Source organism: Microcaecilia unicolor, chromosome 2, assembly GCF_901765095.1.
Source record: "Microcaecilia unicolor chromosome 2, aMicUni1.1, whole genome shotgun sequence".
Taxonomy (NCBI): domain Eukaryota; kingdom Metazoa; phylum Chordata; class Amphibia; order Gymnophiona; family Siphonopidae; genus Microcaecilia; species Microcaecilia unicolor.
Genome location: NC_044032.1, coordinates 55,573,512 through 55,589,332, shown reverse-complemented (window position 1 = coordinate 55,589,332; position 15,821 = coordinate 55,573,512). Strand labels below are relative to the sequence as shown.

General features: G+C 39.2%; 1 protein-coding gene across 1 annotated transcript in view; it reads right to left on the bottom strand.

Annotated features, from left to right (window-relative positions):
• The window catches only part of DCC (DCC netrin 1 receptor), a 1,295,383-nt gene that overhangs the window by 451,851 nt on the left and 827,711 nt on the right, over positions 1-15,821 (bottom strand). The window contains exon 11 of the mRNA XM_030191909.1: positions 9,694-9,832. Coding sequence (XP_030047769.1) covers positions 9,694-9,832 — 139 coding nt within the window. The remainder of the gene's footprint in view (positions 1-9,693; positions 9,833-15,821) is intronic.

Below are 15,821 nucleotides of genomic sequence, written 5' to 3'. Positions count from 1 at the left end.
AGGTTTGTCTGCATGATTGTCTTAAATTTCAGTTCTTCTCTTTTTCCTCCAATTAACTATCTCTGTCCTTTATAGCCTACATACTCTCCCTTCTAGACTTTCCCACTCTCTTTCTCTTCCCCCTCATCCTATTGTTCTGAGCTCCTGACCTCTGGTCATCTGTTACTGTCTGTGTTTTGGCAGAGTATAATGATGTCTCTGTATGTGATTGTGTTTTCCTTTAAGTGTGTGTGTGTGTGTGTGTGTGTGTGCGTGTGTGCACAGAAGGCAGAGGAGTGAGCTTCATAATGACCTAGTGTTAGATTTTAAGATGTTCATGTGTAGGGCTTCATGGGTCAGCATTACCATGTAACCCAAAATCCTTCTGTTACATCAATTGACTACTCTTTTCTCTTTTCTACTATCCATGATGTATTGTAAGCTACATTGAGCCTGCAAAGAGGTGGGATAATGTGGGATACAAATGCAACAAAATAAATAAATAATAAACAAACAAACTTCAACACTTGGTTTATGAATGCATTGTAAGCCACATACCTTAAAAAAAAGCAGGAATAGACAGCTTATTGGAGGACATATAAAACTGTCTTTTCAACAATTTTCAAAATAAAAGATAATTAATAAAGGAAGACAATTCCACATTAATTCTGACTGAAAGGATAATGTACCAGTATGCACCCCATGAAATCTAACGGTATTAGTGGAGGGAAAGCCTAATAAAATTTTTTGTCTACTCATTCAAAGAGATAGACCTTGCAGCAGTTGGAACTGAGCTTGCAAATAAGAAGGCAGATCGACATAAAACATTTTTAAAAACAAAAATACAAAGCTTAAAATATATCTAACAATCCAATGGCTGCCAATACAGCTGCATCAAAAGGGGTAACTTCATAAAGGTGCACAGTTGAAATATATACATATATTGGGATGACACTCAAAACAAATCTGGAATACAAATACAATGGATATTAAACTGAAGATGACTTAATCTTTCAATTTAAATGGAAAACAATTGTAAAGACTCCCAATATCATGATTGTTATGATTATATTTAATTTTCCAGCTGTGATGCCTTCATATCTCCTAATTAAATAAGCCATGCTCCATCAAAAGGAGTACATTCATTAATGTAGTATCTTTCCAATTACTTTGAACTATGTTAAACATGATGTGAAAAAGATATCAACTGCTTTTTTTGACTTCTGATAAAATAGTTGACTTCAAGAGAAATTGAAATATTTCAATTAATGTCTATAATCTAGTTAATTATATTATTTTCTGTAAGTCAAACTGAAGTGATATCAGAGCATTCATATAAGATGACAAGGGATCCTTTTACTAAGCTGCAGCAAGAAGTGGCCTTAGCACACCCTTTCATGGTTTTTTTTTCACATGCTAAGGATACTTTTTACCATGGCCGGAAAATGGCCAATTTTCCATTTTCTGATTTAATGGCCATATGTTAATGTTTCTCACAAACCTTGTATTTTCAGCAGTTGGAATTTGGAAATGGTCTTAACCCCCTTGATGCAGCAGTTGGTTAACTACGAAACAGTCTCCAACGTCAAGGATACCATGAAACTAAGCTGAGAATCTAAGTACAATTTAAATGAGAGGTTTCTTTCGAACATGTTCATTAAAAATAATGTTTGAGTGAAAGTAGGGAGGTTGGAAGGTTAGGATGGATATATGAACGGGTAGAAAAGTATAAAGGCACCCATCAGAAGTCTGAGACATTTCCTTCCTATTTTTCCTATTTATTTATTTAGACTTGCTATACGCCTTTGCTAGTGTATAGCTCAAAGCGGTGTACAAATTTAAAAATGAAACATATAACACACAGGAAAAGAACTACAAGTTTAAATAGGAATGGAAAGAAGAAAACAGAGCGGGTTGAATAGCAAAACTAATTTAAAAAAAATAGACCATTACACATATATAACGTTTTGGAGTATGTAAGACTGAACACAGTGTTTATAGTAAAGCATTACTGTTTTGTTGCTTGTCATATGTTAATGTTGCCATTAGTGCACGGTCACTAATTAAAATTAGCGTGTGAGCCATTTATCGCCACCTATTTTGTAAGTGGTAAGGTCTCACGTGCTAATCCTGTGCTAATTACCCATTCTGCACCTATGGGCTCTTAGCATTTAGCGTGCTCTAATTCCCTTAACACATATTTTGAGTAAAAATAAAAGTACGGTGACTACAATGAATGCAACTACTGTTAATGTTGTTATCCCGAGCATAAAAAAAAATCACAAATGGGCCTTCAGGAGCAGGACAACAGAAAGTTCTTTATTAAGAAGACCCAACATGGGCTGTGTTTCGGCGACTATTCACCTGCATCAGGACACAAGAGATTTCAGAACTTCTTGTTAAACAATGCAGGTCTGCCACTAACAGAACATAACAATACTGTCCCAATCAAATTATCAATATGTGCACGTAAAATTAAGTTAACTGCCTAAGTCCTGCCAACACAGGAAAATACTATTGGTAAAAAAAAATGCCAAAGTGTTGGGTCTTCTTAATAAAGTACTTTCAATTCTCCTGCTCCTGAAGGCCCATTTGTGCTTTTTTTTTTTTGTACTCTGGTTGGGGTAATCAGAACCCTCTCTTTCATCCTAATGTTGTTATACCAACATCTTTATTTCTCCACAGTTCAATCCATTTTACTTTTAGTAAGAATAAGGGGGCCCCTTTACTAACAAGCGTGAAGCATTAATGCACGGTTAGGACATTGTAACCTGCTACCGCACAAATGCATTAAGAAGGTGTGCAGTAGATTTGCCTGTTAACCATGCATTAAACAGTTTGTCACTGCATTTTTATGAATTTTTCTGTGGGGAGGTGTAGCATGGGCAGAGAGTAGGTGTAGAAGCATTAGCCAGCTAGTGTGTTTTACTTAGCATATGCTAAGCAGAGGAGTGGGGGAGTATCCTAATGGTTAGTGCAGTGGGCTGAAAACCCGGGGAATTAGGTTTCATTCCCACTGCAGCTTCCTGTGTCTCTGAGCAAGTCACTTAACCCTCCATTGCCCCAGGTACAAAAGCTTAGATTGTGAGCACACTAGGGACAAAGTACCTGCAAATAATAAATATAAACAGCTTTGATTGTACTACAGAAAAACAGTATATTAAACCCCACTACCCTTTACCCTACCTGGCTAACACATAATTAACATGGGATCACTTAGGGCCTCCTAACTAGGAGGCGGTAAGTGGTCCTATGTGAACATTATATAGGAACCACATGCTAATATTTACATTAACACACCATCTGCAATTTAAAAAAATAGAGGGAGTGCCCCAAAGGTGCCGTGGAGGGGCATAATCGAATGGGGCCGGCCATCTATAAGGGCGGCCATCTCTAATGATGGCCCCGTCAAGTGGTGTACCCGACTGTATTATCGAAACAAGATGGCCGGCCATCTTCCGTTTCGATAATACGGTCGGGGCCGGCCAAATCTCAACATTTGGTCTGCCCTTAGAGATTGCCGGCGTTAGAGATGGCCGCCATTGGTTTTTGCTGATAATGGTCATGGAAGGAGCCAGCATTTGTAGTGCACTGGTCCCCCCTGACATGCCAGGACACCAACCGGGCACCCTAGAGGGCACTGCAGTGGACATCACAAATTACTCTCAGCTGCATAGCTCCCCTACCTTGGGTGCTGAGCCCCCAAAACCCACTACCCACAACTGTACACCACTACCATAGCCCTTATGGATGAAGGGGGGCACCTACATGTGGGTACAGTGGGTTTTGGGTGGGGGGGTTTGGACAGCTCCCATTTACCACCACAAGTGTAACAGATAGGGGGGAATGGGCCTAGGTCCGCCTGCTTGAAGTGCACTGCACCCACTAAAACTGCTCCAGGGAGCAGGGAGCTTGGTATGACATTTGAGGCTGGCAAAAAATGTATTTAATTTTTGTTTGGGTGGGAGGAGGTTGGTGACCACTGGGGGAGTAAGGAGAGGTGATCCCCGATTCCCTCCAGTGGTCAGTTCGGGCACCTTTTCGAGGCTTGGTCGTGAACAAAAAGGGACCAAGTAAAGCTGGCCAAATGCTCGTCAGGGCCAGCCTTCTTTTTTTCATTATCGGCCGAAGCCGGCCATCTTTTAACCATGCCCCCGTCCCGCCTTTGCAACACTGCCGACATGCCCTCTTGAACTTTAACCGGCCCTGCGACGGAAAGCAGTTGAAGCCGGCCAAAATCGGCTTTCGATTATACCGATTTGGCCGACTTTAGGAGAAGGCCGGCCATCTCCCAATTTGTGTCGGAAGATGGCCGCCCTTCTCCTTCGAAAATAAGCAGGATATTAAATCAGGGCTTAGCACATGGTAAAATTTGTGCTTAATTCCAAATGTAGTGTACTTTTCTAGAAGGACCCCCAAATTTTGAAAATAACTCATTCAGGTAGGTGTGCTCGTGAGTCATTATTAAACCAATCCAGCTAAAAAAAAAAAAAAGTGTTCTACAACTGAACTGGCAGGATGTGGATTTTTTAGTCTGATTAAAATAAAAAAAGAAAAAAACAAGCAATAATGAGCATTAATTGGCACTAATTAGAATTTATATGCATAACTCACTAAGCATATTCTGTAACACACAGCGCCTAAATTCTAATGAGTGGAGCCAAAAAGAGGCGTGGTTATAGGTGGTGAAATGGGCATTTCGTGGGCGTTCCAAAATGTACATGCACTGTTATAGAATATGGCCCTTTCTTGTCACTCTGAGAAGGGCATAGGACTCATGAGACAATTTTCTAATGGTATTTGGATCCTAAGTATTTCATTTCAGATTTTTGTACATTCATTTTAAAATGGAATATTTTTCCTTAAATGAATACACATTCCTACTTAGCATGAATGTTAACATGGTCAATAAGTGCTTTTCAGGCTGGAGTGGGGTTTTCTAAAATTGTCCACTAAGTGGGCAATTCTATAAAGGAGGTGCTAACATTTATGCATGTACATGTTCAGAATACTAGCATATTTGCACATTCAAGCTGGATAACTTCAGAAATAGTTTCCTAAAAATTAAAAGAAGAAAAAAGTAGATAGATTCAAACAGTAATAGTGCATCCAAATCCAAAGTCTGTATCTGCCTGCATCTTCTGTTAAGATATTAATTAGGGTTCAAAGTTTATTTTATATATGTTTTTGAAATTTTTAAAAAAACTTTTGAACTCACTACTACTACTATTTATAATTTCTATAGCGTTAGACGTACACAGCGTTGTACACTTGAACATGAAGAGACAATCCATACTTGACAGAGCTTACAATCTAATCAGGACAAACAGGACAAATAAGGGATAAGGGAATAACTTAAGTTGGAAATTACAAAGCAGATTTAGATACTGAACAACTGAATAAGGATTTGGAGCTAAAAGCAGCCTCAAAAAGGTGCTTTTAGCCTAGATTTGAAGATGGTCAGAGATGGAGCTTGATGTACTGACTCAGGGTGTCTATTCCAGGTATATGGTGCTGCAAGATAAAAGGAACAAAGTCTAGAGTTAGCAGTAATGAACGGAGTTCCCAGGGAGGAGCCTAGGAAGAGATAAGAATGGAGAGGTAGTGAGGAGCTGCAGAGTGAATGCACTTGTAAGTCAATAAAAGGAGTTTGAACTGTATGCGGAAATGGATAAGGAGCCAATGAAGTGACTTGAGGAGAGGGCTAATATGAGCATAGAAACACTGGCGGAATATAAAAATGCAGAAGCATTTTGAACAGACTGAAGGACAGAGAGATGTAAATATAAATGGATACTTGTTCCATAATAAAGGACTGAGAACACTGAAAATAGAAGAGTGAGTTGTGTCAAATCCTATCTGGCAGAAGGAAAGACCCATTAGAACTTTTTGCTTACAGGAACACAAGGTTCTAGATAATATATGGTATTAAAAACCTAGATAGAAAAAGTGGTAGACGTTAACTTTTTATTTTATATTTTAATGTCAATATCTTATAGGGAATCCGTGAAGCAATTGGTAATCAGTGCCCACTTTTGAGAAGAGGAGTAACATGATCTCTTCTCTTTGCTCCAAAGATTAATTTTACTGTGATATTCTGTATTAATTGTAATCTTTTCAAGTCGGTTTGTCAAAGACTTTGGAATAGAGAATTATAATAATCCAGATGTCCTAGAACTAATGCATGAAGCAAGATATATACTGATTTTTAATCTAAGAATGAATGGATTAAACAAATGGTCTTCATTTTAGAGAAGCATTTTTGAATGAGTGATGATATGCATGTGATTGAAACATCAGTTTGTTAAGAATGACACCTAGGATCTTCAAAACATTGCCAACTTGAATATGTATTCCTACAAAGCCTTGGTTTGGGGGGGGGGGGGGGTTATGTTTTAATTTGTGTTTGTGTAGCTAGTTGGTAAGTATGGTCAGTTTCTCTTCTATTTAATTAATAGCTTACAATTGCATAGAATCTATAGCAACTAGCCTTTTTATATCATTGGCATAAATATGCCAAAAGACTGCATTACAGTGACCAGAGGAGCCATGAATATATTGAACACCCCATAGATGTTGAAAGTAAAGTTACATGCCTGTTTGTGTGTAGATTTACTCACAGGTTGAGGAGGTAGGACTGGAGTAGGAATAAGGATGTGCTCATTTTAACTCAGAAAACATATGCCTGTCAAACAAGAGGTATAAATCTAGATGCATAGTTTTCCTTGGGTAATTATCACAATGAAAGTATATGTGTACTTTTGATTTGAAAATCTAGCAAAATCCACAAACCCTAATACATAAAGGGGGCAATTCTATAACTGAGCACCATGTAGGTACCTACTCTGTAAAGGAACTTAGGCTCCTACTTCCTTTTATAGAATACTGTAATTCATGTGATAAGTTGTCATATTTAGATGCAGACATTTAACCTTGCTATTGATATTGCACAAATGGATGAACTTAATTGTAGTAATATAGATGCTGATTTACACTGGTATTCTATAAACAGGATCTTGGCACCCAGATGCCATAATAGAATGTGTACACAGATCACTGCATCTAACTTTGGTTTACAGTTATAGGATTGTCCCCATCTGTCCTCCTCTTACGTCTCACTTTCTAGTGTCTACCAGTGTCTGCTCATTTCTCCCACTTCCACCTGCAGCATCAGCCTTCCTCTCCCAGCCTCAGTATTAGCATTAACCCTGTTCCGTCCCAATTTCAGCGTTAGCATCACCCCCTCTTGCTAGCCCCAACCCCCTTTTCCTCCCTGTCTGATTATCAGCCCACTTTTCTAACCACAATATCAGCTCCCCTTCTCTCAGCTCCTGCTTCTTTAAATATAGAAACACAGAAAATGATGGCCTATCCAAGCTGCCTATTCATATCATATACTATTTCCTCCTCTTCTTTAGAGATCCTATAGTCTCATGCTTTCTTAATTCAGATACAGTCACCGTCTCCACCACCTCCACTGGGAGGCCATTCCATGCATCCATCCCTCTTTTTGAAAAGAAGTATTTCCTTAGATTACTCTTGAGTCTGTCCTATCAGAGCAGCCAGAATTTTCCTAATTTCCTTCAGTACCCTTGAATGGTTCCCATACTGCCTCAACGCTTTGTCTACCTTTAGTTTAGCTAGCTCCCCACAAACACATTCTTCTGAAAACTGATCAAGCTCTACCACACTTCCCTTCCTATTTATGTTTGTTTTCTGTAGTCCTACTCCTGGCCCTTCATCTGTGAACACAGAACAGAAATATGCAATTCCACTTTATCCTGTAAACAGCTCTCCGGCACTATGTAAGCCACATTGAGCCTACAAATAGGTGGGAAAATGTGGGATACAAATGTAACAAATAAATAAATAAATAAATCCTTGTCAGCTTCTACATATTTTTCCCCTTGACCCTTGAAGCCACTTTGTATTTCCTCCTATCATTAACATATGTAAAACAAATGTTTTGTTCCCCCAATTTAGTGTATTGTCTATTTTTTAATTCTCATTTCATCTTTGCTTTCCTGACTACTTTAATAGCTTCTCTTAATTTTTCCAGATATTGATGCCTGTCTTCCTCTTTCTGCGATCTCTTGTCGTTTATGAAGATTATCCTTTTTTTAGCTTACTTTTAATGCTACTACTTTTGAGAACCAAAGTGGTCTTCTTTTCTTCTTATTTTTATTTACTTTCCTAACAAAAGGTTTGTTGCCCTTAAAATAGCTCACTTCTTTTCTACTTTCCCTAGATGTTCTTATCCGGCTAACAAGCTCTGAGGTAATTCCCCATTTTGACAAAGTTAATTTTTTTGAAGTCCACAGCCTTTTGAATAAACCTTCTCCATGTGTGTCTTAATACTGAACCACAAAACAAAGAGGACAAGAGGATATTAAAACTATCAAACAAACCAAACTCTTGTTATAGAAACTGCAAAGTACTTAATGGATCCCTAACGCATTGATGATGTACCATGCTTTAACTATTGATGTCATGCACGCCTTGAGACAGCTTTGACACCGAAACTCTGGCCATAGTCGGTGTGACTGACTGACTGACTCCTTTTGCACGTTTATCTCCACATATGTTTTAGAAGTTCAAGTTGTTAAAAGTTTTTCACTTCTAATTTGTATTTTTGGATCCACCGATGCTATTCCTGTGAAGTTTTAGCTAAAAGAATATTCTGAATTAAGATAAAGGTTTTTAAACTCATTGGACCCTAACATTGAGGGAGAGTGTTTTTATTTGAATATATGTGCAGAGGATCAAATATTGCCGTTGTATATACTTTCCAACAACTCTTGTTGAGCAAACTTTGCTGCTGAATATAGCTCCCGCTAATTCTGTGACCCCTGACGCAGACGCTGTGTGCCGAAACACGGCTCGTGTCAGGTCAATTTTGAAGGTTGTTCTCCAACAGAGTATGATTAAAGCATTTGTGTCCCTATTTTGAAGGCTCTTGGTGCTTACTTTTGCTGTTTTGGACTTTTGTGTGTACTTTGCCCCCTCTCTTTGCTGTACCGTGGTTCAATATTAAACAAACCAACCTTTTGTTATAGAAACTGCAAAGTACTTAACGGTACTAGGTTCCTGTGAAATGCAAAAACATATGGACATGTAAAATCCCACTGAAGTAAAAGGGGACTCGGTGTGCTGAAAATCCATGATCCAATGCCACCGCAGAGCCCCTTATACAGCAGCTTGGTTAAAAAGGCCTTTGGATTGTAAGCCTTCCAGGGATAAGATAATGCCTGCTAAACCTAAATGTAACTCGCCTTGAACTACTGAGAAAGACATGAGCTAAATCAAAACACTTTACAACAATATAAGCAACTGTAAATTGCTCCCATGACCAATGAAAATGTAAGATAATAAATCTGAATTTAAAAAAACAAACTTTAATTTGTATTATTTCATGCTCAGTCACTTCAGATGTTTTATCCTTAAAACACTTGAGTCAATTCTAATAATTATTTCAGTCGTGGAGATTCTGCTGTTTATTTCAAATCAGCTATGAGTGCATTTCTCAACTGTTATCTATTCTGACTTCTTCTTTCAATTTTCAAAAATCCTCAAGTCCCTTAATGTAACTATCAACTTAGCCTGAAGTTCCATTTAGAAGGTAGTGAAGGAATTTTCAAATCCCTCTTTAGGTTATAATTGCACTGTGCAGTATTTGTATTCATAAAATATGCTTTCTTTTTATTTTTAACTTACCATCAGATAAAGTTACAATCATAAGGTCTTCAGAGGATACACCAGGTCCATAACGATTATAAGCCAAAATCCTTAAGGTATATTCTGCAAATTTCCTTAACCCTTCCAGCTTGTAAGACAGTCCTTCAACTTCGATATTCTGGACACAAAATATAATGGGCTATTAGTGAATGTATAACAGAACCTAATGCTATAATAATTATATGGTTGGGTTGTAATAGGATCAACAGGTTAACAAATTAAATATTAAAGGTGAATAAATGAGACATAACCCTATCCAGAGAGACACTTTGTTTAGTCCATGTTACTTGAATCCGTAGGCAGGCACTTTTACCCCATCTGTTGATTTCAGTGGAGTATTAGAGTAACTTATGCTAGCATGGATAAAGTTTTCTAAAATATTCAGAAACAGATACGGGTGCATAGACTAAAATTGAATTCAGAAAAGACAGAACTACTCTGGGTCAGCAAAATGGTAATTTTAGCCTTGAGCTGTTCCTTACATGTGGATGGCATTTCTTGACTCTAGAATAGGAGATATACAGTCTGGAAGGTATAATAAATTTCAGGCTTTCCTTGCACAATCAGTTTTCTGTTTGTGTGGACAGGAATTTCGTAATTGGGGTTGGTTCATTAGATCCAAGCTCTCCAGTCATTTTCAGAATTAAGGATGGTCTTAGATCTGCTAGCTCTGTTGTATCTAGACTATTGCAATACTATCTATTTGGGCCTTTTGAAAAGACAACTATTACACTTGTCCAAAATACAGCTGCCAAATTAATTACTGGACATAAGCAATATGGTAGAAGCACAGCAACCCTCTTTTAAACATTCCATTGATTACCTAGATATGTATCCAGTTTAAGACCTTGAAATTAGGTTTTAGAGCCTGTAGAGGAATGACACTACATTATTTATTTATTTTTATTTATTTACCACCTTTTTTAAGGAATTCACTCAAGGCAGTGTACAGCAAGAATAAGCCAAACATAAGCAATAGACAATTACAGCAGTAAAACTATAAGAACATAAGAACAGCCATACTGGGTCAGACCAATGGTCCATATAACCCAGAATCTGCTTCCAACAGTGACCAACTCAGGTCACAAGTGCCTGGCAGAAACCCAGTTAGTAGCAACATCCTGTGCCACCAATCCCAGGGCAAGCAGTGGCTTCACCCATGTCTATCTCAATAACGGACTATGGACTTTCCTCCAGGAACTTGTCCAAATGTTTTTTAAACCTGGATATGCTAACCACTGTTACCACATCCTCCGGCAGACAGTTCCAGAGCTTAACTATTCTTTCAGCAAAAAAAATATTTCTTCCTATTTGTTTTAAAAGTATGTCCATGTAATTTCATTGAGTACCCCCTGGTCTTTGTACTTTTTGAAAGAGTGAAAAATCGATTCACTTCTACCCATTCTATACTAGTCAGGATTTTATAGACCTCAATTATATCCCCCCCCCCTCAGACAACTCTTTTCCAAGTTAAATAGCCCTAACCTTTTTAGCCTTTCCTCAAATGGGAGGAGTTCCATCCCTTTCATCATTTTAGTTCTTCTTTGAATCTTTTCTAATTCTGTTATATTTTTTTGAGATAAGGCGACCAGAACTGAATGCAATCCTCAAGGTGAGGTTGCACCATGGAGCGATACAGAGGCATTATAATATTCTTGGTCTTATTTTGTATCCCTTTCCTAATAATTCCTAGCATCCTGTTTGTTTTTTTAGCTGCTGCTACACACTGGGCGGAGGATTTCAGCGTATTGTCTACAATGAAACCTAGTTCTTTTTCTTGAGTGTTGATTCCTAAGGTGGACCCCAGCATCAGGTATCTATGATTCGAATTATTCTTCCCAATGTGCATCACTTTGCATTTGTCCACATTAAATTTCATCTGCTATTTGGATTCCCAGTCTTCCAGTTTCCTAAGATCTTCATGCAATTTTTCACAATCCACATGTATTTTGACAACTCTGAATAGTTTTGTGTCATCTGCAAATTTAATCATCTCACTCGTCATTCCATTTTCCAGGTCATTTATTGTTAAATCTTTTAAATTAGCATGTTAGAACATTATAAAATGTATGAAGTATAGAACAATGAATATTGATCTGAATATTACATTAACTACTGAGATCCAAAAAGGAAATATGCTAACTTTTCAACTTTTACGCATCCCTACCCTTCTCACCCCCACCCGACCTACATTCCTTTTCCCCGAACCAGAGTTCAAATTCCTATAAATGAAAATTAACTTACAAATTAAGCAAATGACTCCTTGCTTGTGGGGATAGCACATCCCAAAAAAGTGATCACGTGGCCTGAAACTGAAGTCCTGTACCCTGCGAAATGTACTTGATATGCATTCATTCCATTCTCATATCCTGAATCATTAAGATTCTCTGCTGTTGAAAAGTATGCCCCTCAGTCGAAATCCAAGTCTGCAGAATGGACTTAAGACCAAGCAGCACCAAACTTTGTAGAAACCTACTGCTACCCTGTTTTTTTTTCTGGAGTTCCCAATGCGTAGGCCCCAAACAGCAGTAGGGGGTATGCACCATGGAAATAGACCACAACTTAACAAAGTACTTGAGAAGACACATCCAAAACTCCTTAACAACCATGCATATCGATAACCTATGGCCCAAAAATGCTGTAGAGGTTCTGCATTTTCAGATCATTTATAATTATGTTAAATATCACCAGATCCAGTACAGATTCCTGTGTCACTCCACAATTCATCCTCCTCCATTAAGAAAATGGCCATTTAAGCCTAACTTCTGTTTTCTCTCCAGTAACCAATCTAGTAGCCAATTTCTAATCCACAACATAACATTGCCTCCTATCCCATGACTCCTTAATTTTCTCAGGAGTCTTTCCAGTCCAGTACTACCCTTCCCACCATGAAGCTAGCTCCCAATATTGCCTCACCTCAAGGGCTTATATAATGCATCCAGTTCTCCTCTTTGCTCTATACTGCTTCATTGCTTATATAGCCACCAGTCACCTACATCAAAAACTGCTGTGACCTTCACTGTGGTTGGCTCCAAAAGGACTGGCATCTACCATGCAGTGCTGCACTACTTCCAACTTCTTCACTACTAGCCATAAAACCATCTCACCCGACAATGATGTCAGCACCCAATAACTCGCAAAAACAAAAAAATCAGTTAACAAATAAAAACAGGACCCAACCAGTATAAATCAGTATGAAGCAACCCACACCCAGGCATCACAGGGATCTTCTCCCACTTTTTTTTCCTGGCTGAATCTTCAAGGGGAAAACAGCACCCTCAAAACCAAACATGTTATTTCCAGTTGGCCATGCACCATGTTACATGCAGGCACAGGTAGCTCAGTTGTTCCCATGCTATCAGCATCTGCATGTAACGCAATGCCCTGCGGTGCAGTATCTATCCTGTGTGGTAAATATAAGGCAGATGCTGACCACTCCCCTGCATTTACAGCTAAGGCTTTGCAGATACAACAGATTCATTTTTGCATTAAATTTCCGGTAACTGCAAAACTTACATCTCTTTAGTAAAGGGGCTACTTAGATCCTTTCAATCCTGGTGCATTGGATGACGTCACCCAATTGTGCCCTGATTAATCGTACTGTCTAGAGAAAACATCTGTTATAAGTAAGCAACAATGGATATCATCACTAAACGTGGAAGGGAGAAATTCTGGCAGAAGACCAAACACTACCAAGAAATATGAGTGCTTATGATGCTCCTTTAGTCCATAGCTAAATTATATAAAAAGAGAGCTTTATAAACTGCCGACTCTTAAAACAGTGCTCCCAACAAAGAAGAAAATTATAGTGGAATTGGAAAAAGATTTGTAAGTTTGAGAACATGTTTTTTCTTTTCATTTAAGAAACATTATCACCAAATTTATGACAGGCCAGGAATACATTTGTTACAAGGCAAGGACTTTATCTTTTAAGTAAAACTTTATTGTAGAAATGTTTTAGCTATATGTTAAGTGTGCAGTGCTATAGTAACATGATCTATTTACCTATAGTGATCATTTGCTTTGATGTATTACTTTGGTTAAGAAACTACATAAAACACATGAAAAAAAACCAATACTTTTTTCTCCATACCAAGATAATAATGCAAGAGGAACTAGGGTAAAGATTACAGTGGAGTAAACTGAAGCACAAGCCACTCTAACACACTGGTATCTACAGTCTAGCAGCTACAGAAATGGAGGTACTAAACTACTACTAAGCAGGAATGTTTGGGGAATGGTCAATTTTATAAAGGCACTAGCCGTTGAGCCCGTAAAAACGGGCTGGTATTGGGGTTTTCCTTCCCCCTCCCCCCCTCCCCGCGAGGTCGCCACCGCTACCGTCCCCCCCCCACCCTCGGAGTTGCCCCCATCCCTCCACCTGGCCTGGGCCTTCTCTCCGCTACTAAACTTACACATTCATTCGCCGGAACGCAGCATGCACATCAGCTGAGCTGCCGTCGGCCCTTCCTTCTCTGCCTGTGTCCCGCCCTCCTGTGACATAATGTCAGCGAGGGCGGGACACAGGCAGGGAAAGAAGGCCGACGGCAGCTCAGCTGATGTGCATACTGCGTTCCGGCGAATGGATGTGTTAGTAGCGGAGAGAGGGCCCGGGCCGGGTGGGGGGAGGAACGGTAGCGGCGATCTCAGGCGGGCGGGCGGGCGGGGGGAGCGGTATCAACCTCGGCAGCGCAGTTTTCCTCTCTGTCCCGCCCTCGTCATCACGTATTGACGCGGGGGCGGGACAGAGAGGGAAGTCTCTACTGCGCATTTGCGAGTGAGTCGGTCACTCGCCGTTTATATGTTTGATAGCTACAAAATACGTCAAAAGTATTCATATTTTATGTCTGTTTCATAACTGCAATCCAGACAAAAGGTTTCTTCCTAAAATAGACTCCTAGAATTAACTACAATTAGAAAAACAACACAACAGCAACACCAGAATCCTAACGAACTTCCTAAACCAATGGAACCTCAAAACACACTAAAATCATTGCAAACTGTTCAAAATACAGAAGTATGACTGATACTCAAAAAGTCAAAGTATGAGAGTCCAACACCACTACTAAAAATGCTACACTGGCTACCAATCAAAGCCAGACTATTCTTCAAAACCAGCACCCTCATCCAAAATTCTGTTTGGCAAGTCTCCTGATTACATATTGACCTGATCAAACTATCTCCAAGAAACACAAGCCCAGAAACTAGAATATACTTACTGCTTCACCTACCCAACTGCAAAAACACAATTTACAAATCCATCTACACAGTTGGATTTAGCTACCTAGGTTCCAAATGGTTGAATTCGTTACCCAAGGCCACAAGAAGTATTACAAATTATATCCAGTTCTGGAAAGAACTAAAGACCCACTTTTTCACGAAAGTCTATGGCTATGAGCACGCATTACATAATGTATCTGTAATAACATACTATATCTATAACGCATCATTATAATCTCATTTAACTGTTAACTGTAAGCCACTTTGAACCAAACCTTATTTTTGGAAAACAGTGAGATACAAGAATGGATAAAATAAAAATAAAAAATAAAATCCCTAGCAGAGCAAGAAGACCCTTATGTTAGAACAATGTTTTTTTTTAACGGATGTGTCACAACTGTTCCCTTGATGTGCCACAGGAGTTTGATGTCACTCATGTCCATAGGTGCCCCGCTGCAACTGTAACCTATTTCACTCACCTGCCCATCTGGTATTGCCCTTTCTCTCTCTCTCTCTCTCTCTTTCTCTCTCTTCCTCTCATGAACCCACCTGCTACCATTCAGCATTTTCCCTTGCTCCTGGTGCAATGAACTGCCATACTAAAGACATGCGGGACCGCAGGTCTGCGTGCCGCTACTTCCCCTAGTGGCCCCGTCTCTTCTGAGAGAAGTTGATATTCGAATGGCCGGGGTGCCAAGGAAATAGTGTCAGTCCTGCTTGTCTTTACTATAACTAGTGTATGGTGGCCCAGTGAATCAGACACCAGGAGGGAGGAAAGATGCTGCATGGTGGTAGGTGGGTAAGGAAAAGGGGGAAGATAGAGAAAGGGGGTAAGGGAGATAAACGGAAAAGTACAGGATGGATTTGGAGAGAAAAACACAGAGATA